This window comes from Pseudopipra pipra, chromosome 9 (genome assembly GCF_036250125.1).
Source record: "Pseudopipra pipra isolate bDixPip1 chromosome 9, bDixPip1.hap1, whole genome shotgun sequence".
NCBI lineage: Eukaryota > Metazoa > Chordata > Aves > Passeriformes > Pipridae > Pseudopipra > Pseudopipra pipra.
Window position 1 is genome coordinate 24002531 of NC_087557.1, and position 23358 is coordinate 24025888.

Here is a 23358-nt window from a genome sequence, read left to right on the forward strand (position 1 = left end):
GCAGCAATCCAAGCTGCCTTAAATTGTGGTTTTTGTTGTCCCCTGCCCAAATGTAAAACCTAATTAAAGCTGCCCGCCTGACAGCCATAACACAAACGCCAGTGAGCGCCGATGCTTTTCTGACACAATCCCTCCCTTCAGAAGTAGGGCACGTCTGACAGCTCAGCTCGCATTAGCCAGGCAGAACCCGTCAGACAGTAACAGCCTTCAGTCACTCTGGGTTTGGGACCAAAAGACAAATAATGCTCACCGTGAATTCTCCAAACCTCCCAGCACCATTTTTGCCTGTTACAACCCCACTGAAATTTAGGGAAGAAACTGGTTGCAGGGTGAGCTTTTCTCTATAGAAAAAGCCGAGTGCAACTTGCTATCCACCTGTGGCTCTTCCAAGCAGACCTGCACATATTCTTCCACCTTACCCAGTGTTTCTCAAACTGGAGATGTTCCTAATACACAGCACCTACGGTTGGCTGGGAGAGAGACTGGCAAGAGAAGGACTCACCACGCTTTTTGTCTTGTAAACAAGAATAATCAAAGAAACGTAGTGACAGTCAAGGCAAGCCCAGACCCAGCTGGCAGGCCCATTTCACAGCACCACCCTGTGAGGCTCCAAACCTCGTCAGAAGTGCTTTAAACACATTCCTGGGAAGACAAAGAATGACTACAACTCATATGAAAAGCTGCATGAAGTAGGGGCTTTTGGAGAAGGTTACATAAATACCCTTGAGAAGATACATTCAAAATGTACCAAGAGGGTCAAGTGAATTGACTGCTGTATTTTTGCTGTTGTTATTTCTACAACAGTTATCAACAAATAGAGCTGTTCACCTAAAAAAAGGAGGTAAGCTATGGAGAGCAGATTCAGATCAAGGCAAAATGAGATATGATCATGAGACCAGTTCAAACCCTGCTCCTTGTCTGATGCTTTTTATATCAGTAATGTCAGTCTCATTCATCCTCCACCCCTGTACCAAGGAGAAACACCTCCTGTCACCCCAGCAATGCACACTGCAGTCTCAGAGAAGCAAAGCAAGAGGGAAGCATCTCCTGCATGCGGTGCTCCTAAGACCAAACAATTAAGCTAAGGCTGTCACTGTCACAATTCACTGCAATCCAACTATGAAGGGTAACTTGTTCTGTGCTTAGTGCAGCTCTTTATCACAGCACCCATTTAGTCTATAGCTTATTTACAATACAGTCTCTTTACATTTGTACAGACTAGGATTTATTCAATACATATTGTCCATGCAAGAAAGCATTCTTCTCCTATTACACTTTTGCTTTTACAAGAATTTCGGGAAAGATGTATAGTCTTTCTCCAAGCAAAACTGAGACAAGTATGAGTAGTAAATTGCTTGGTTTTTTTACCTCTTGTAGAAAGGTGCAAGAGTATAAGTTTTGTTTGGGAACCTTCCACCAAACTACTGTACTTCAGCTGCCCTTACTAGTTCTTTTGAGAAGATCCTACTTGTACATCAGGAAAAGTCAGCTGTATTTAAATGCAATCCAATCTAGAGCCCCAGACATACTGTGATACTACAGTGCACCTACAATTAAGCAGCATGACTTATTCTTGGGTTAAAAATAGCCATCTGCAAATTCTGAGTTCAGTAGACCCTTCTTCTTAAGATACCACTGGAGAGTAAAGCCAGGTTCCAGACTCAATGGGATGCCCTTATAACAGATCCCCTCCTAAGAAACATGCTTGTAGTTTCATAACAAGCAAAAAAGCAAAACTAAACCCAAAGCTCAAGGAAAATCCCCTTCTGTTCCATAGCTACAGCACCTGCAAAGCCTACATAATGACACAGAGCTCCTCAGACAGGACAAGATCCCTCAAGCAAACTCTCTCCCACGGCATCAGAGCTCTGATACCCAAATAACAAAAAAGTCAGGTGCTCCCCATAAGGTATCTGCAGGGAAAAAATTCCTATTGCTGCCTTAATCCTGGAAATGCCAGAGATAAAAGCTCATTCATGCAGGAGACAGGTCTTTTTTGGGGAGCTCGAGGGGAGACACGAGTTGCACAATGAGGTCCCAGGGGAGCTCTACGCACACAGGATTTAATAAACTCCAGTCCAAGTGGAAGGGGCTTCTTCACACCAGGCCTTCTCCAACAGAGATGCTGTTACATGATTAAAAAATCCCCCAAAGGAAGCCCTTGCAAACAGTGTGCTACATCCCACGGAAAACTTTCCCTCAGGGACAGGATAAGAGAGGGAAAATGAACCAGACATACAGACACCGCTCACTCAATTTTAATATTTGAATGGAAAGTGCCAGATACCATGACAACAAGCCTAGAAAAATAAAAGGGGAATAAAGAGAAGTGTTGCTCAAATGTGAAACAAATCCTATTAACACAGCTAAAGCAATCAAGTGATTCGTGCTAGTGAGGTAACTGTGACCCCTATACCTCCACATCTTGCTTTGGAAGACAACCACAAAGGACCTGAACACGGTGACCTCAAAAACAAAGCAAGACTCCCAAAAGCCTACCTGCAAGCTACCCACAGCAAAAAGCAACATCATTCAGCCAGCACCTTGTTGAGTTAGAAAGCCTGATTTTGCCAGGCAGTGTCAGAGGAGATTACATGAGTTTTGTCCTCTTCTGTAGCTTTGACAAATCTCTTAATGCAAGACAGTGTAATTTAATGTCTTGATTTTCAGAGATGCTCAGGCAGTAGCAGTTCTCATGTAAATGAAATACTAATTGACAGTAGCTGCCATCCCTCAAAAATTAGACACAGTAACGATTCTCACTCTAGAGTAGCCTCAATATCCACTCAGAAAACAGACCAAGACGAGGCATGCTTTGACAGCCTGATGCTGCCCAGCACCACCAGACCCTTCTGAAAACCCTACTCCCACAGAAATTTCAGGAGGACTTTCAAAAACACGCAATTGCTCAATTTTAAACTTGACCATACCAACAACTGCTCTTGAAAACAGTGCCTTACAGACTCCTAAAGGCTTCTGTCATTGCAGGTGTTCTGCATCTCACCTGAAACAAGGCTTTGCTCTTACCTGCACACTACAGAGAGTTCAACCAAGTCAGCTGTGTGACTGCTGTGCTGGAGGACATGGACTAATCTGCATGCAAAGCTTAAGTGGCAGTTTGAGACAGATGTTGCTGACTTGGCTGGAGTCTTCTGCTGTTCCCATTACCGTAGCGTGGAAGCATTTTATCTCTGAAACGCACCTTTCCTCACAAACACCACTGAGGAAAGCACTTTTATTCCTACTGTGGAGAAGAGAAACTGAAAGGCATCACAATTTCCAGGGTGAACTTGGACAGAGTAACACAGTTGCTAAAACAGGGAACTAAAACTGCATCTCTCTACTCCAAGGCTGGAACCTTATCATTGGCCCACTGCAAGTTGTGCTGGGCTGGAGATATCTTGGAAACAACACACACATTTCATGCTGCAGAATATATTATCCTCCTTTTTCTTTTTTGTTTTCCTGCTTTTATCAAGTTTCTTTAAACGTAAAAATGGATTTTCAGCACGGGTGTGTTCATACTACTGCAAGCAACTGATTAAGTATGTTTTCAAAAGCTACTGCTCCTGACATGCACGAGACAAGTGAGTTCCATTTCTGAACAAATATTTGGATTTTGCTCCCCTCAGTTGACATCTCTTGCTTCCCTTCTTTTCATCTTCTCCTCCCCCTTCCTTCAAGGAGCACACAGCCTCTGAATTAGCAGCTGTTCTGAGAAGAGCAAGGCTGCACTCCTCCCCGCTTTGTCCCAGAACAGAACAGGGACTGTACTATAAAAATCCAGTGTTCTGGGGACAGGCATGAATGGACAAGAAACAGCCATGACTTGTCTATCCTGAACAGTAAATTCAATGCTGAAAAGACGAATTAGACACAAGAATGCAGACTTCAGAAACAAACAGGCTAAGCTGAAACAAGATTCAGTAAGAAAAAGTGAAACCAAACAAACAGAAAAAAATTGAAAGATATCAGCACATAAAAATGGTAAGCAGCAGTGTGGAAAGAAATCTGCAACAGGAATTAAATATGTTGTAGGAAACCTTTCTCATCCCAAATAGGGGATGTCACATCATGGAGAAAGGATACAGCATTGTTGGACCAGCAGTAAATAAAGAACGGTAAAGACTGTGCTCAACTTGAACAAGAAATGCATGTACTGGACACAAGAAAGGCAAAAAACTGAAGGTAAATTTTGGCAACCACCAGGTTTTTAAATTAAGCAAGAGCTAAGGCTCAAGAGTGACTTAAGATGCCAGCTTAAAAGTGTTCAGTGGTAAAAGAATAAATACAGTATCCTTTGGTTAAACTGTGACTAAAAGCATATAGATACTTCAAATGTATAAAGACTGTGACTGAAGATGAAATATTAGAAGTGTGCTACTTAACAGTGTTACTCATAAGATGAAATTAAAAGAGGGTAAAAAAAATTACATGATCTGAAACCAAAGAGAAAAGGCACTCCAACAGCACGAACCAGCAGGTCACAGAAGAGGTACATGCTTCATTACAGCAGATGTATCTTCCCTCCTGCATACCATCCCAAATGCTGCCACTTCTGAAATTTAGATGAAAGGGGAAGGCAATGAAAACTTAACACTGAACAATGGAGCAGAAACTGAAGGCAAACCAAAGGAAAGGGTGATTTTTTTCCCCTGGTCAGGCTTCAATCAAAAGGACAGTAAATTCGGATCAAAGTGAGCCCATACTGTACCATACACACAGTTTCAGTGCAAAGGTACCAAACTTCTATAAAAAATGAGCAACACTAGGCACCCAGAGCCAAAGTGTATGAGAAACCCCACTATTCTAGAAGATGATGGTAATGAGTGGCGGTGAGATGGGAGAAGAAAGGTAGAACCAGGACAGAGCCTGTGCACTGACCAAGATCCCCACTTTACAAAGGGTCAGAGAATTGCATCAGTACAGTGAAAAGTCAATTGTGGCTCAAAGTAACCCACAACTTGGTCTGTAGGTGAGAGATCTTTACTAAAAGGCCAAGAAGATGCTCTCTCAATGAGAAGAACTATGCAAGCAGAGGAACTGGGAAAGGAAAAACACAGCCAAGACATGAAAGTCCAGTGCATCCTCAAACCTGGAATAATTTCATGTGGAAATAGTGGCAGTAATGCTTCCAGTCTAAAGGAAATGGCAGAGAAACATAAAACTGAAGAAAAACAAGAGTTTGTTTTGCAAAACAAGAATATTAAGTAGGACATAACAATATACTGCAGTTGCAATACCAGAAACCTGGCTGACTGCAAATTCAAAAAGCCCTGGTAATTTTGTCATTAAATGACTTAATTCAGCAACAGTTAAGGTTTTGTACCTCAGCCTCTGTCAAACAACAAATAACAAAAGCCACCACAATACCAACAAATTTCACAGTAATTCGGAACAATGACTTGGAATACCTGTTCTGTCTCATCAACAGCCCACTAATTAAACTCTGAGCTCTACTAACCAGTTTTGCCAATGCACAGAGGAAAGTAATTTGTTACAGACCGGAATACAAAATTCAATATTAACAACACAACCCGTGACTGCAGCATTTTTAATCTGATCAGCAGAAACATAAATAAGAGCTGCAACCTGACAGCTAAGAAGGTTAATCTGGAATAGTTAGATTTACGTAGATTACTTTACACAGCATCTGGAAAGATGCTGAGAAAGGTAAAGCCACTTTATTGTATTGCAAAATGTGCTACCTATAAAAATTTTGCTATCCACCAGTACATAAACTACAGGGAGCCTACTTCACAAATTTGTTTCACCTTTAAGACAGAACTTTCAAGAATTTTAAAACAAGAGCAGGAATTTAAGTATGTTTCAAATGTTTATAATAATTCCTTTTAAGTACTTGCAGATAACAGTAACGAAAAGGAAAACTGCTTTAAGGAGAAAATATTATGACTGTGTTGTGTGCACATAGATAGTTCTATCACTTCAAATTCTTGATAATTTTGTTGAGAGAAATATCAGCACGAATATGCTCCTTGACGAATTTTCTCTAGACTGAAAATCTTTTCCTTTTTAAGGTGGCAGATTTCATCTGCTAGCACCTTCTGCTATGACATTATCCACATGAATGGCACTGGAGGTACCATGGGTTGATGTCATGAGTACAAGCCATTCTTGCTGGCAGACCACCACCAAAAACAGTGCAGGTTCTATGATGCAACTAACTCTTGTAAAAGGCTTTTCACAATACTAAACACGTAGGTGGTACCTAACCTGGAGCACATCAGTACCACAATCCTACCAACAAACAACATCAAGGTAACTGAGCAGCTATTCCAATGCAGAAGAAAGCATAAGGGAAAAATATGTTATCAGTCAAGCTCCCAAGCTGTTCATGTTTGGAGATGGTGGGGGTTTTTTTGTTTAAGACAAAGTGGCTTCCAGAGCAGGAAAATATTTAAAGAAAAAGAATTGGGAAAAGAGATGCACTGGTAAATAGAAATGACACAGATACAGCAAGTAGGAGAACAGAGGAGTCTAAAAAAGGAACTGCTGGAGAATACTTCTTCCTTGCTACATGTCCTATCTTCTCATGCCCTACCTACGGTCCTCACAGCAGGGAAAGTCAAAACACCCCCTCCATCCAGCCAACAGAATCCTTGGGAAGAGGAAGGCAGCCTCATTTTGTGGGTCCTAGAATGCTGCAGCAAGAGGAAGGAAGCCTGTTGATAGCTAATTTAAGGTGCTTTAAAATCTGTGTGAGCATCATTATCTGAATAGGGCAGCAGGGAGATTAGACCTTGTACTGCAGGAACAGCAGCCCCTCTAGTACAGCAACAATTAATCACACTGGCAATGCTGCCATTTGCTTGCTTGCAGGTGAGTATGACGCAGCTTTTTGTCCATCTGCTTTTGCAACACCCCTTAAAAACCATCTAACTGTACAAAAAAAAAAAAGGCAGTTGGGACTCTTGTGAATAAAAATAAGTGTTCAGGGTTTTTTCCCCTCAAGTTGATATATTCCACTGCTTAAACAGATGCTGAGAGTCATAAGAACAACAGTACTAGGTTGGAGCAGAGGTCTGTCTGGTCCAGTATCCTGTCTCCAGCAGCACCTGCAAGTCAGTAACTTGCACTGAAATTCCTAGCAGGGACAAGCAGGAACATCTGCAGGATCAGTGACTGTCCAAGAAGGATGGGGAAAAGCACCTACATCCAATAACCCCCGGCAGTAAGTCAGCCAAAGCCCAGCCAGTGAGCAAAGCCAAAGAAATGGACTTGGACTCCAGGGCCATGATGCTTTCGTCCCCTCGTTCTCTTCTTAAAATAAGAAACCTCACACACGAGAGGAACCACAAAATTGTGGCATCACAGACATGGGAAATGTGGCATCTGTGCAAAACCAGTCTTAACAGACATGCAGAGATGAGGAAGGGCCCAAACAAAACTCAGGCTGTACCACACATGGTTTAAAAAGTCAGAGGCTGCAGTACCCTATCGATGACCGTTCCAGGAATGAAGCACAGGACATGAAGAGAATACTGCTGAAATCCAGAGATTTGTTGGCAAAGGCTGTGCATCAGAGCAACTTCCAACAGCCCAGATTCCCGAGATGGTTATCTGTGCTGACTGTAAGCACACAATTGCCAGTGAGCCGCATACAAAGGCCGTTGGACTCCCAATCCAGGCAAACAAGAGAAACTGTACTTTAAGTGGGAGAAAAGAGTAAGCAGTGAGCAGTGTTAAGTGTGTGCAGGTGCAGAAAACCCCCACAAATATCTTTGTGCATAATAACATAATTAGAAACTAACACCTCTTAATCATAAGCCAATTTAAGACAATAGCCTGTTTCCAAGCATAGGGACTGAGCCTTTGAAGTTTTCTGGAGGCAAAAGAGAAGGAAAGTATTTAAGGCCAGGCAAGACCTCCAAGCAGCAGATATCCCAAAAGGAACCTAGCCCTCTGCAGATGGCATCTCACTTGACAAAGAGACAGAAGCAGGTTGGCTTGATCATGTGAAATGGGTCCTTGCTCAAGTGACAGATAATTCCAAAAGCAAAGAAGGTCTGAAGGATGGGGTCTGAATGGATGGAACCTGAAGAACTAGTGGATCAGTTTAGGAACTTCACTTAAACTGAGGTAGCAGAAAACAGAGAGGAAATGCAGGAGTGCTGAGGATGTACACACTCCCATGGACAGCAGATCCCAATACTGCTCTGAAGGTCTCAGGCTGACCATTCCCAAAAGTAAAGGTGAAGATCTCGGCAGAACTCTTCTGGCTGTAGAGAAAACAAACTGGTTAGAAAGTCAAGTGATGATGGATCAAACTCAGACAAAAGGCAAGGACTTCCTGACTCACTGATTCTGTGAATCAGCTACTGCAGGCAGGTCAGGTAATCCTGGTCACAAGTTTACTAAACACAATCTAAAAGCCAAGAAGAAACTCCTAATGCAGTTCTGGTGCAAAGCAGCCTCGTGAGAAGGGAGAGCAGGAAGTGGATCACTTTCAAAACCATTTAAACTGGTTTTACACAGGTCACTTCTGTTCTTGGACAAGTTGTGTAGTAAGAGCACTGGGGAGGCAGGCAGAGGTGACAGCCACGGCACGGACATGCTGTTCACCGGTGTGGCTGAAGGGCAGAGCTTCTTAAGCAGCAGGAAATGGATCAATGTTGGGAAAGTCAAAGCCCTGAAAGGTACCTAGGTGGGCTGTCTAATGGTGCCCCAAAAGACCCTGCCTTGGCTGGAAGACAGTGCACTGCTAGTGGGCATGGCTGCCAGTCTCTCAGAACTTTGCTCGCACTCTCTCATGCTGTTCCTCCCCTTTCTCCTTGGGCTAAAAAGAAAGAAAAGAAAAAGGGTTACAAGGAGCTGTGCACAAGTGCTGAAGCACAGGGTCTGGGCTTCTAGAGGGGAGGGCAGAAGGAGGACATTCTAAAAAAGGCCAGACAACACTGGAAGGTAAGGGTGGACTGCCATCGAATAGAGGGTTTTGCCAGAGCCATTTCACCCAGCTCTTCCCTGGTACACAGTTATACTCAATGCAGGTGATGCGAAGGATGGAAAGAAAGGTCTCAGAGCAGAAAGTGAGCAGATACACTGAGAAGACTCATAAATAACCCTGTATTTGGAAGTCATGATTTCAGAGTGGTAGGTGTGCTTGTGCTGTTGAGGAGAACCATGCTAATCCTTCTGTACTACACTTGATGGGAAGGTGATGTTATTTACTCAAACCAAGCAGTAAAAACTGAAGAATACACTAAATATGCATTAAAGGCATTTAATACACTTCAGAAGCAGCTCAGGATTGCAACTGGTGAAGTTAATTAGAAAGCTCTTTCACAGCACAAGGGTCATGCCTACTTCCTTTCTGCCTATTTGCCCCAATGCTCATTTCAATTGCCTTTTTCCCCAATAATCAAGAAATCAAAATTCTTTTGTTCATCAGCACAGAGCAGGCACCAGGCGACTGCAGAGAAGCGATAACAAAAATGATGGATACTAATTTGACCATTTTCCTCAGCATTTAGCATAGACATCAAACCACACAAAACCATTTCAGAAACCCAGCACTAAGACACTCGCTACCATTTCTGTGTTCTCTCCCCCACAGTGCTAAGTTCAGATACTTAATGCAAATGTTCATTTAAATAATCAATATTTGGGGATTGTCTTGAATCTGCATCCCTTAAAATAGGATATACAACATGGAAATTCAGTTTATCTCTGCTCAAGAGCAGAATACACTTCAGGAAATAAGCTATAAAAATAACTAGGCTACGAAATTAAGATCAATTTATCAAAGGTCTTTAATAACATTCAGAGCTATATATTTAGTATTTTAAAAATAATTTTACATTTTAGGTTTAAGAGATCCTGGAACATGTCTGTTTTTCCATATCTTCTAATATATTATTCTCCACTTGCAATTAGAAGTACCAGACAAAGATTATAACCAAAATTTAAAGCCTACTCTGTATTCCAGCTGTTTCAGAGAAAGAATTTTCTTTTCAGCTCTAAACCTCATTATTTTAGATTTCTGCTTCTCTGGGCACTTCACTTTCAGCTGCAGTTATGCTACACTCTTGTCTAACCACTCTTTCCTCGCTACATTTTGACTATGCACTCAACACAAAGAAATAACTCCCATACCAATCTCCTGTACTTACTAAAGTACTGTAAGGCCAATCTACAGTCACTTCCTGAAAAACCTAAGGCAATTCACTTAATTTGGTATTATTTTTCAGACAAAAGAACTCTAGCAGAGTACTCCGCTGCATAAATATTTTTCCTATTTCAGCAAATACCAAGTCTTTTGCTTTCAAGGAAGTCAAATGCAAAAACTCCACAGCTTGTTACAGAGATTCCCTATACAGCCAATTTGAGGGGCACTACTAAATACAGACTTTAAATGCAATCAAGCCAAGTACTAGAATTATATATTCCTCTATATATGGTGAACACCACAGTATTAGTTTGGTTTTTTTCCCTGTTCTGAAGGATTGTATTAATTCTCCTCTTTTACTAGAGCAATGAAACTGCTGCTACCACTCAGTCCAGGGCAGCAAGATCTGTGCCAAATAAATGATCACAGATCAGTGACTAGTTACTACTGCTTTACAGAGAATTACTAAAAACCCCTTCCAAGTCAACAAGGGAATAAACTACCTCTACAAGGTATTTTTCTACTAAACCCTGTTATTAGGTGGGCTTATGCCATGAGGCATGAGTGTTTACATACTTTCTAAAGAGTTTATAAGTCTTATCTAACATAATCCCCACATTCTATAATCCTATCTGTTTAATGTATTTTAAGTGGGGAAAACTGCTGGAACCAGTAATATCTCAAAATGGAAGGCACTTTCAAAGCACAATCAGTGAACTGGACATAAAATACAGAAGTAGTTTATGCTCAGATTAGACTTTCAGTCATTTAAGGATCAGGTAACTTAATGCTGGGTTTCACTGTAAGCTATATTTATCTGCATATGGGTCATTTTTTCTTCCCATAGGACACACTTTTGGCATGCCCTTCTGCAAAATTCTAAGAGAAAAGATACAAAAAACACTGTTACCCTTTGTATTTGAATTTTTCAGTGAATACGTGTTCTATCTGCAGTTTCTAAACATAAATAGCTGTGAACTATTTCCCTTGAATAAAAATAAATCTTTTCTCCCCTTGACAAAGCAGGACAATTTTACTAATATCTCTGCAATTTCCAGCCTAAGTGTTTCAAATGCAGACTTAACCATGCAATGGTTACCTACTGTCATGAACTCTATTAGCAAAAGGCCTCTTCCCCATAATTAAATTTAGCCATTAATCCCATTTTTGCTTTGTGTCTTTATGTTATGATGGGCTTTCAGAGTCCTCCTTCGATCCCAAGATGGTCACTGTGACCTCTCGGTCATCTACTCTATAAGGCATCAAAGCCTCCCATTAAATACATAAAACTTAGCTGCTGCCTACTGCAAACACTGGGCCAATACTAGAAGATGTCTGCTTACCAAGGAAAGCTTAAGGAGTGTTTTCCTCCTACTGTACACTTGCCATCAAATCCAAGAGCTTCCCTCCTGGAGAGCGGTACGGGTGGGGAACATGGTCACGCCTGCCTGCCTTCCCTCCTGCCTCCCAGAGACATCACCACAGTGGGCAATTAATGGCTTCTGCTCCTCAGGATACAGACCTTCTCCATCCACTGCTTTCAAAGCAGTTACCAGTTCCAGATGCTGCCGAAATTCAGGCTCCTTAATTAAGCCCTAAATTTCAGGAAACTCCAAACATGCAGCTCTCTGAACAGCATGTTCTAGATAGAAACACAGTCGGTTAAATAAAATCTGGGTCTTGGCTTTTTTACAGCAGCACCTTTTCAGTATGTGCTGGTGAGCTGCTTGTTTTACAGGGAAGTAGGAAAAAAATTTTTATAGAGGGCACACGATAGCAACTTAACACAGTGTGGACATACTTCTGCATCAGAAGGGGTTCATGGTGGCTTGCTGAGAGCACAGGTGGAATACTCTTCCCAGGTCAGGAATTTACTGGTTTGTATGGAGGACTGAGCACTGAACACTGCTCACAGGAAAAATACTTTCCTACACTGTCAGTGCTGTGTTATTTCTGACTCCACCATTTTACTGGCTTTCAGTTCTCGGATCATGTGTTTGAACACCCAAAGAGCGAGGAGTGGACAATCCATAACTTCTAGAGAAGACTATAGGTAAAGGAGTCAATATTTCCTTCTCTCCTAACATGCAGCAACACAAAGATGTTACATTTTGAGTCAACAGTTTGTCTGTCCTGGATTTTCACTAGGATCATCAGTATCTATATTATGCTTACAATGCCATGATTATTTTTGAACACAGTTTTAATGCATCAGTCCTATTAAAAATACCTTAAATTAAAGTGAAGTACTTCAGTCTTTGTGCTTAGTCTTAAAGGAACTGCAAATTCAAAAGGAATGATTTAAAAAAAAAAATAAAAAAATCCGGAGTTGCATTATGGGCAGAGGAGCAATGACATTCCTGATTATACGTGCAAAGAATATCAAGTTGTACCACACAGCAGCATTATGCATATTCAATCATAATTTAAGAGATGAAGAGAAATCTTACATCAATAAATATTCTGCTTTACAGTGTTCCTGGATCATTTGAAGACAGGAAAGATTATTTGAGGACCGAAGATTTTTAGATACTGATCATCTGAATATTCAGAGATATAAACTCCTGGGTAAGTTACAGAGGAATAAAAATGTAAGTCTTGAAAGCTCAGCTAAGGTTACCAAATCAATTAAATAATTAATAACAAACACCCCCTTCTCCCACACACAAACTATGTCAACAAGGACAACTCACTTGGCCAGCAGCAACTACAGTGTCTGACGGACACTACGCTGACTGGGTCTTTTGTTTTCAAACACAGGACAAAACAAGTTCAGCATTTCTTCTCTGAATATTCTCATGAGTTCAAGCCCTCTCCTTCAAGTCATGAAGATATTTGTCACTGGTTTTCTTAACACAGAATAAGAAATAAGAGCATCTGAAACACCGTATAGCTTAGCATCACTGGTTAGTGCTGAGCCCCACATCCATCTGAAGCCGTGGTTTTCCTACATCAAGTCACCTCCCTTAATCTAGCACTGCTCTGAAATGTTTATGCTACTTAGTTGGTTGTTTTGTTTTTTTTTTGAACTCAGGTTCCTTCTCATTTTTTTGAGCGCAGCTGATTAAACCTGAACAACTGGGTTGTTGGACGAAATATGCTGTAGCTATGAAATGGTACAGCAGGGACCAGTTTCACTGTTAATTTAAAATGCTAGAATTAATTACGTAGTGTAAATGAAGAATTTAATAAGCACACTTTACAACCACAAGTTCTGCTTTTATTAAACACCCTGCCAAATGAAGGCAACTATCTTCAGTCTGTTTTTTCCTTGTCTCATTCCCTTAAAATCTCTGCAGCACAAAAAAACCCCCCACTTTTGCTATTGCAACCCCTCCCCCATAATTAAAATGTATGCCTGACTTCCATCTCCTCTCTCAAGTCATCAGCATCTTTAAAAAATGCTTCTGTATATCCTGCCTGTTCCGAGAAGCTACCAAACAAAACCGAAGTTTACGATTTTGGTTTTGAATACCAAATTAAAGGCTGTCTTTGAAGCTGTCATTCCTATTCAACTCAGTACGGTGTACTACCAAATTAGCATAGTTTTTTAGTGAAGGAATATGCTTGTTTAAACATGTGTCTTTCCAAAGCGAGGGGGTAACATCACAAACCAATTTTATTAAAAACTCCTACTACTGTTCTAAGACTGCAAGAAGACTGAGCAGGCGACTATTCATGACATATATTGTTTAACCCATTTTTAATAAGAGTTCAGGTCACGAATTCTATCAGAGATCCTGTGAGTTTAACAGACTTGCTTTACACCTTTGAACTCCTCGAAAAAAACCAAAAACATTCTGGAAGACTTAACATTATTCCACAAAAATCTGTGCAGCTCCTTCACAGGGGAAATGGAACCTTTTACATGAACCAATTCAATCCTACCTAGCCTTAGAAATACATTTGAGATTTTCTACCATGGTTTTGCCAGGATAACTATTCAATCATGATTCAGTTTATGACCTTTTCTATTTTTCTTGAAGCAACCTCCCCCTACAGCTAACTTTTTCTTCTTTTATTTACCTGATATTTTAGCTCAGCAAGGAGGCAAACTTCATATATACGAAGACAAATCAGATTTTTAACAGAACAAGACTTGTTTAGAGGCATAACAAAACAGAACTTGCTCAGATGAGATTTATTAAAAAAGAGGCCAAAATGTCAACAAAAACTATAAAAAATCCAAAAGCAGATAAAAGCTACACTGTTTCAAATCTTCACCATTTCAGCAATAGCTTCAGAATTTACTGGTTTTTTTGCAATACAACTTTCACTGTTAAAAAAAAATACCCTCATCGATTTTGAACAAGGAAAAAGCAAAGAACCCCTGAAAAGCCGCCAGGCATCCCTGTTACAGCCCACTGGCATACTTCACCCTTCCTGTCCCCAAAAAAACCCAACCAGGAGCATAATGAAGAACAGATATAGTGATGATCCGGAAAGATGAGCTGGGTATGACCTCAGTGCATTTCCATTTTGTTACTCTCCATGTTCTAAGAACCTTTAAAACATGAACTGCTTCTGGCAGAGAACTGCATTTGATTTGCTAACTTTGAATTCAATCTGAGCAATGAACATGCATCCTCAAATTTAGTAATGTTGCACAATGCCTTGAAAACAGGCCTGAAACCCTAGCAGATGAAATTCTGTTTTCAAATACAGCACAAATAATTTGGAGGACTTTTTTTTTTTTTTTTTTTTTTGCAAATTGGGTTCTTTAGTACTTGTATCATTTCTTGAAACAACATGTAGGGGTGATGCCCTCGAGATCTCTGCGTAAGGGTTTTTTAAAGAACGGTTCCTTTAAAATATTTTAGTGATCGAAGATTTATGGACTTTGCACTGAAAGAGAGCACAGGCAAAAAGACTACCCAAGAATATGTCAGATGACCATATAGCAAAATTCTCACATCTTCAAATACAAAAAGAGACAAAAGCCTGGAGATGGAGTGAAACAAAACGAATACTGTTCCTAGCCGATGAAGTAATGGCTCTCCATCCAAAGACAGCCAATTCCCTACAAAAACAACAGTGAATATCTAAAGTCTTGAAATTCTATTGCTAGGAAATAACCATGAATTTGAGGGATATGGTACTCATGAAACACAAGACCTGCCATGATCAAAATCCAAGCTAGGCACACTGGACTCCTGCAGATGAAGGTTAGGTATTCACTTCTGTCTGAAATAACTGAACTAAACTGCAATTATATTTCTCAGATAGAAGAGAAACAACAGTATGTAGAAAAACAGTAAAAAAAATAAATAAGTAAATTCTATTTTTCAATCTTCTTCCTTTTAAAATGCCCAAAGCTGTGGCCAAATCACAAGATAAACTGCAATAGATACATCATAGTCAATGTGCTAAAGAAAGCTCTGCTGGACTACACTTGTGAGGACTTGAGCTGCCCTGCAGCTACTGCCATTTGTTATGTGCCTTGTGTTCAACTAGAGCATTGCTGTACGTCAGGAAATAAATAAAAAAGCACTGCATGTCGAAAAGCACTAAGCAGATCATCCTAACGCTGCCAATACAATGGCTGCCAGGATGTTGTAGAAGTAGGTATGGAGATTTGCATTTTAATTCCTCATCTTTCCACGGTGCCTCTTTCCACAGAGCACACACCCAAGTTACCAGGAGTGCACCTGAGAGGAGCTGCCTCCTTTTCTGGAACCCTTTCATTCCCGAGGCTGCTGCTCTGTGCTAAACATAACAGTGCTGGTGATGCACTGAACAGCAGTGAAATTTCAGCTGCTCCCCACCTACGGTGTGAGTAGACACACAACCTATAAAACTAACCTATAAAGCAAGCAATAAAAGCTGATGTTTCATCCCATCATCTTGTACACCAGTGAATTCCCGGCTGCAGCAGCAAGGATACGGAGCAGGCAAGGTGCATCTGCACCCATCCACACCTCCCCTAGTGACAGTGCAGACATCTCTCCTCCCTGAGGCAGCATCTGTAGTGGGAGGCTTTTGTTCTGAAAGCACCTACCAACGGGTGCCATTCCACACAAAAAATGATCACAGCACATTAAAATGTATTTGGGAAACCGTTCATTAATCAGTATCTACAAATGCCCAAACGAAATTCAGAGCAGTGTGTCCCAACTACAGTTCACTGCTGTTCAGAACATCGTGGTCAAGAAGCTGTGATGGGCATGCAGAACGATCTTAGGTTACAGTGTTCTTAAACAAGCAAAAATTTAATGAAGGTATAAGTGAAGCTCAATTAAGAGAGTCAGAATTAGGAAGAGTCAGTTGGCTCAAGCTATTCTGACTACAAGTCAATGTTAAATAAAAATGAGAACGATCAGGAAAGTAAAGCCTTCATCTGAGCTCTCCTGCAAGCAGCTGCACAGTGTTACACCCATCCAGGCTGGCAATGTTCAGACTTCCCCTCAGATCTGTACAGAGGCTGAAAGGTGAGGGGCTTCTCAGCTGTTCTGGATCCCGTGTGCAGCACTGAAAGCTAAAGGCTTGCCATTTGAAGAAGTTTACCACTGTATCCGCAGCATCCCCTGTGCTAAGCACTTGCAACACAAGCACTAAGGTTTTGCTGTCCCCAAAGGTAAACTGACCCCGGTGCAGGTAAAAGCTACAGCAGGAAGCGCTTACCTGTGATTTTGTCTCTCACGAGCTTGCAGGATTCGATTTCACCAATGCTCCCAAAGAGACTCCTGAACTCCTCCTGGGTCATGTTCTGGGGTAAATAGTTGACTATGAGGTTGGTTTTGCTGTCATCTGTAGCAGCCCCTGTCTGCATGGGGGAAGGGCAGTTTCTACTGTTGCTGGAGGGTCCATTGGTTGTATTGGAAGTAGGGCCATTCGACACCTGAGGCTCCATGGTGCTAATTATCTACAGAAAAAAAAAAAAAAGAGAAAGGGGAAAAAAACCACCTTTAAGTTTCATAGATACAATAGCTATTTTTAAAGATACTCACAAACGAATGAGTAGGTAGCATTTGTGGCCAATTTAGATACTTCAACAAAAAAACCCGGCTTGATTCCTCTGTTATTGTTGCAAAGTAGGTCATGCTAGTCTTTGGCTGTGAGCATATACTAAGATGCAGTTAAAAAACCTTCTTTTTTTGTTAATGCGAAGCTGATTTCTGCTTTCATCACGCAGCCATTTTCACAAATGTAAATTTAAACCACATAAATTTAATTATAATTTAAGGTAATAATCATAATTAAAATTATAGTTCCATTAAATCAGATGAACTAAGTGTATGGCTTTATATGAAAAGGTAAAATATTTTACCTATTTAATAACTGTATCACAGAGTGCAATGACAACAACATTAACCAGGCACAGTCAATCTGCACCGTGTCATCATTCAGACCTCCTTCAATTAATAAACTCAGTGTCCCAAGATATACCACTTACTGGTTCCAGTGATGACCTATATTCTCCATCTATATTTTCCACAAACGAACTGACACCTCTTTAAATAATAAAGCCCTAGATTTGCAATCTTCAGAGATACAAAGGTCTTCAGATATTTACTGAAATCAAAAAGGTTTAATCAGAGAAGGGCTTATCAGGCACAGGTGCAGGCTGGAATTATAACAAGCACATCTATCTTGAAATGTGAAACTCAAATTTTCACAGAAGGAACTCAGACCTTTCCAAAAAAGGATAAATAAGAATCCAGCTCAGTAAAGTGCATTGCAGGACAGTAGCCCCATTGTCACCAGTGCCACCCATCACGTGAGCAAAGCTGCCTGCATGTTTATCTGCAGAACACAAGTTTTCATCCAAATACTGCACAAGCAGACAAAGGAAGCAGAAAAACCTGGGTACTTCAAGCTTCTTCTATCTTATTTGCTTTACTGTGGCTTCCAGCCTGTCTTTACTGTTGTCACTGCTGACAAAGGAAGGACATCATCTTAGTCTCAAATATGGATAAATTGAAGCAAATGGTGGCTTTTGCTGCCTACTGTGAAGTTTGTGATGTGCAGCCTCACTGGTATCTCGTATCGAAGATAACCCTCCGACAGGCTCAGTCTCCTTCCATCAAGGACTGAGACAGGGATCCAAACTGCTGCCCCAGGCAGGAGATTCCACTGCCCAGGGACAGGGATAAACACAGGAGAACAGAGGGCTAAGGCATCACACTCTGAACCTGGTATTCTTCTGATCCTGTAATTATTATAATTACTCAAGACTTAATTTGCTTTCTTTTTTAAATCCAGGGAGGTACATGTTGTGACAAATTAGGCCTGTAATTCAGGAGGATGGAGACATACACACACACACACACACACCAAAAAAAGGGTGTATATTCTAAAATTAACAGCACGAGGGTGGTTCAGAGTCTAAATAGGTTATATTCTGGTCATGTCTTTTTTTTTAATTGAAATGCTTCAGTGTTAGTTTAATATCTCATTTAGGAAATAACCCTCTTTTTTATCAATGGAAATAAGTTTTGAATTACCATTATTTTTTATTATCAAGCCCAGGAATAGCTACTTGGTTTAACAGCTTTTAAATAAAAAGAAGCCTTGTCACATTGTGCTTAACAGAAATGCCTTAAACCATACAGCAGAATCATTTGGAAAATAAACTGCACAAAAATAGTCGCTTCTTGAAAGACATGGGCACATCCAAACCAGAGTCCCCCTGCCAATTTTACCAGCCACGTGGCACCAAGCACTGCTGACATCCTCAGCCAAGCTGTGCCAGCCCCACGCTCTTCCTTCAAGATTTCCCCTTTCACCTATCGGCCATACATCCCTTCTTCAATCCAATTTCATACATGTATTTACTCACACATACTACTAAATGCTTCAGACGCTGCCAAATCTGTTTAGCTGGGGATTCCAGCTGGAAGATCATCCTTTGATCTCTGCACCTCCGTGACCCCACAGCAGGCACCGGCTCCAAGCTTTGCTGCGGGGCTGGGGTTCACACCCCAAGGCTAGTGCACCTCAGCTCAGCACAGCCCGCTCACATAGGCTGGATCTGCATCAACTTGATTAAAATTGGGGGAAAAATTCCACTTCTGATGCTAACACGTAGTCAGAAGATGAGTGAAGCAGCTGACATGGTTAACCGCAGCTTTCCATGTGCCTTTACATCATTGGACCATATTCTTCCCAACATAACCCACAAGATAAACTGCAGTTTTAGGGACTGATCCTGCCCTTCTGAAGCCAGCAGGAATACCACACCATGGGTTTCAGTTACAGCAGAAGCAGGACTTCAGCACAACACACCGAGGAAGGTACATCATCTATTATTAGCAACAGACACAAAAGCTATCTATAGTTCCCCACAGTAGACAATAACGCTGGATCTTTTAAAAAATATGTGAAAGAAAACAAAATTCGAAACTGCCTGGTGTCCTACTTAGGCATTTTGCAATGCTTTTTAGTTCGTTTTCAGCATGCATACCTTCCACACCAAGCAAAGGAACAGAATTCAACTCAGACATTTAACACATTTAGAACATTAAAGAGTAAGCTGCTCGGTAAAAATCTGTTCTTGAACAAGTACATTTCCTCATATACTTCAAAGTATCTTGGCATAAACTAATTTTGCACCAGGTGCCAGGTTTTCTTCCTAGTTATTCTCAACTCCAATTAAGTTTTCCTGATTTTTTAACAGTACAAAGGAAAACTGAGGCACTTATTTGCCCTTCAAATTATTGCCAAGTCATAGGTTACTTAAAATGGACTTGCTATATTAAAAAAGAGACAATGGATACAGAGAAACCTTGAAAAATTATTAAAAGCATTTCTAATAACAAATTTCAGATTTATTTTTTTTTTACTGCATAATTTTAAGTCTCCATGTACAATGGATTTCTGTGCAAAAGCAGTTACATACCAGAGCTTGCATTCAAAGTTCTTACGAGCACAAAGGAATAATACTTACTTTAGCTGTACATACTGATTCTCGTGACGAGTAAACACTTAAATTATTAATGGTAACAAAAAGGTAAGTCCTAGCTCTCCTTTCCAAACATTCAGTCCTCTCCCCGGCATGTCTGGTGCTCAAACCCTGTGCAGAGTTCAGTGTGCATGCACTGGGACATTTATTGTCGATGACTGTTTTTAATATTAAGTAGCTGTTGATTCCACATCAGTCAGCACATTACATAAGAGTAACATTATTTATTCAAATAGATTTCAACATGACATTCGCTGTATGGTTTTCTTTTCTTCTATCCACAACACTAAGATTTACATTTTTAATTCAATACCTGTATCACAACACGAACATTTTTGAAATTGATACTCCCGTTTCTGGGACAGGCAGTTAACTTACTAGGTTTTAATTACTGGTAATAACTTCTTTAAATATAGGAAAGTATTGGGCAGCAGTCCAATTCTATCAAAATATTAAAGGAGGCTGTAACTCTGTCTAACTCATCAAGGGCTTATTCAGATATAGGCAAAATAAATGTGGAAAATTTAACAGTGACTTAGCCCCTACCCTAATTTTTTAAAAACAAAATATACTGAAGATTATTATTATCTTGAAGATTAGTATTAAAGCTCTATACCCATGTAAAATTAGCAATACCTCTGTGCTCTGAGCAACACCTCTTTTTGTAGACCTTCTCTGACCCAATTTAGGCAACTACTACTGGTCTTGAAATATTACAGTGCAAATGTCATGTCTGATGACATTCACATGCTACTGGTACAAAGACACCTTTTTTTTTTAATTTTTTTTTTTTTTGGCAATAACTTGCCAGACTCCCAGTACTGCAATACAATATTCTATATACAGGGTAACCGTATCTCTGAAGAATAAACTGCAGTTACTGCTAATAGACATTTGATCATTTAGCCACCAATAATCTGAATACTCTGTAACACTGAAAAATACTATCTGTGACAGAATTTGAAGACTGCAATTTTGTAAGTTAAAGGTAACCCATATTTCAAATTCTGCATGTTTTTCAGACTGCTGTTTTTAAAAATGATGACTTCCTGGTGCACTACTTTTCTCACTATGGTAATGTTATCAGCAAAGCAAGAGGTATTTTAGTTTGACAGATTTCACAAAGAAATGCTTTGGGGAAGACAACATAAGCTTTGCCAGTGTTTTGCAAAACACTGCTTACCAAAAGGCTTGGTATAACCCCTCCCACAGAGTATCAGCCACAAATATCCATTAGAGCAACTCCTACATTACTAATGTTTCAGAAATACTTCTATCATATCTTCGTTGGTTTTTTTTTTTCAATTAATTCAATTTCAATTTACTCCTGCTGAAATATTAGCTCCAACAATAACGCAAACAATACCTGTGTGCATAAACACAACTATTACAATTACAAACTATTACAAGCCAGAGTAACTGACACTAATCTTCAGTTATTACAGTAAATGTGTGACATCCATCTACCATTACAAAGCACAGTTAATGAATCATTTAGAAAACTACCCACAGACTAAGACAGCCTTATCTCCCTACTGCATGCAGAAGCAATAGCCAATGGCTCGATAAATGTAAATATACATTTTTTTTTATATTTACGAAATTTGTTCTCAGCAGTCTAAAAACAGGTCTGAATGTTGAACTGAGACTGCCACATATATACACTGAACAGAGCTGGTGTTCAGCAAACAATCAGCACCCATTCTTGCCATCTGAATTATGTGTACTCCACAATAAACAAAAATTGATTTGGTATGTATAAAAAAAAAAGTCACAATTAAGGATCTTAAGAATAAGTGTTATTTATAGGCACTAAAGAGAAGTGTTTTTAAACATACCACAAACAATCTTCTCCTAAAATCAAAATCGGGGAAAAAACTTTAAAACCCAGAAAATTCATGCAGACATATCCATTTTGAGGACTCAGAAGTCAAAAAAGTTAGCTATGAATAATGAACTGTTCACAGCACCTAAATGCCAAGAAAAATGATCATGGCAAATTACACCTCATGAAGAATTCATGAGGTCTAATTTTATATTATTTCTAAGTGTTCATTAATGAACAAACTCAGAACATTTTCCCATAAAAAAGAGTTTAGATAAATAATGCAAAGCTCTTACTTTATCTAAAAAAGCTCTTTAATTAGCATTGCAAGTTGTTTGCTTTTACAAGTGAAAACAAATGGTGCCATGGCAGAGGTCCCACAGCCATCTCCTGAAAAACGATGACAAAAGAAGAAACAAACAAAACCTCTCAAAGAAAATAAACACAGATTCACAAAGGTTTTCCTTCTACAATGAGAAACACGCTTTAACTCCCACCAAATCTGCTCTTTTGAATTGAAGTCAGCACAGTACAAGCCTCTGCTCCTCTAGAACTTTTCTGCAGGTTAGAAAACCCCCGTTTACAGGAGCTGCCTGACCAATCCATCCACAGCCTTGCCATCTGCTGAGCCACGAACAGCCACGCCAGAGCCAGGTTGATCCGTGGGAATGGAGCAGAAAATACATCAGAACATCCAAGAGGAGGTCGCTCAGCCCTGGACCAGCCACTGCACTCCCCACCCCACCTTCAGATGCACTCCCTGCGACTCACGCCATGAGGATTTAGCACGTTCTTGTAGAACGAGACACTGGATCATAAAATGTTTAGAACACATCATACCACCTTCCCTTAGGGGTGTTAAAGGAAAAGGACAGTGATTTTCAGTCTTCACTGGTTCAAAACCACAACTCCAGCCAGAGCAAGAAGTAGGTGCACCTGAACCTCCTGCAGACCTCACGCTGGGCTTCTTTCTAAATTGACCTTAGCAGAGGCAAATGATGCTCTGTGTGCAGCTCCAGTACAGATTTTCTTAACTGTAACACAACTGTCAAATTTCACTGTCAACTACATTTTTATTAACGCTTATGTACTGCACAACTAGACTTTGCTATTATTTACCTAATAAATACATCATGAACATGAAATAAAGGAGGAAAATGAAGCTTTTGGGTAAATCTGCCTGGAGGGAAATCCAATATTCCAGAAACAAATCATTATCTAACACTCCATATTTTGACATGTTCACCACTCATGCTCCATCTTTACCTTCCTTCAAGTAAAAGTCTTATTTAATATTTTAAATGTAGATACAGCTGAAAATATCAACTCAGAAAACTAGCAGTCTGTGGCTCTCACAGCACAGATACAGTTGTTTTACTTGCTTTGAGTGTGCTGCACTCAGGTTGAAATGGCATTCAAACATTTTCAGCAAATTCACATTTATGGGTGCCACAATAATTGTATAGAGCACACAAATGATCCAAATGGAGAAGGCAACAAATGCAC

General features: G+C 40.2%; 1 protein-coding gene across 13 annotated transcripts in view; it reads right to left on the reverse strand.

The window, feature by feature from the left end:
* The window catches only part of ELAVL4 (ELAV like RNA binding protein 4), an 82721-nt gene that overhangs the window by 26095 nt on the left and 33268 nt on the right, over positions 1–23358 (reverse strand). For all 13 annotated transcript variants that reach the window (XM_064665276.1, XM_064665275.1, XM_064665274.1 and 10 more), the window contains one exon: positions 16748–16988. In XM_064665276.1, coding sequence (XP_064521346.1) covers positions 16748–16988 — 241 coding nt within the window. The remainder of the gene's footprint in view (positions 1–16747; positions 16989–23358) is intronic.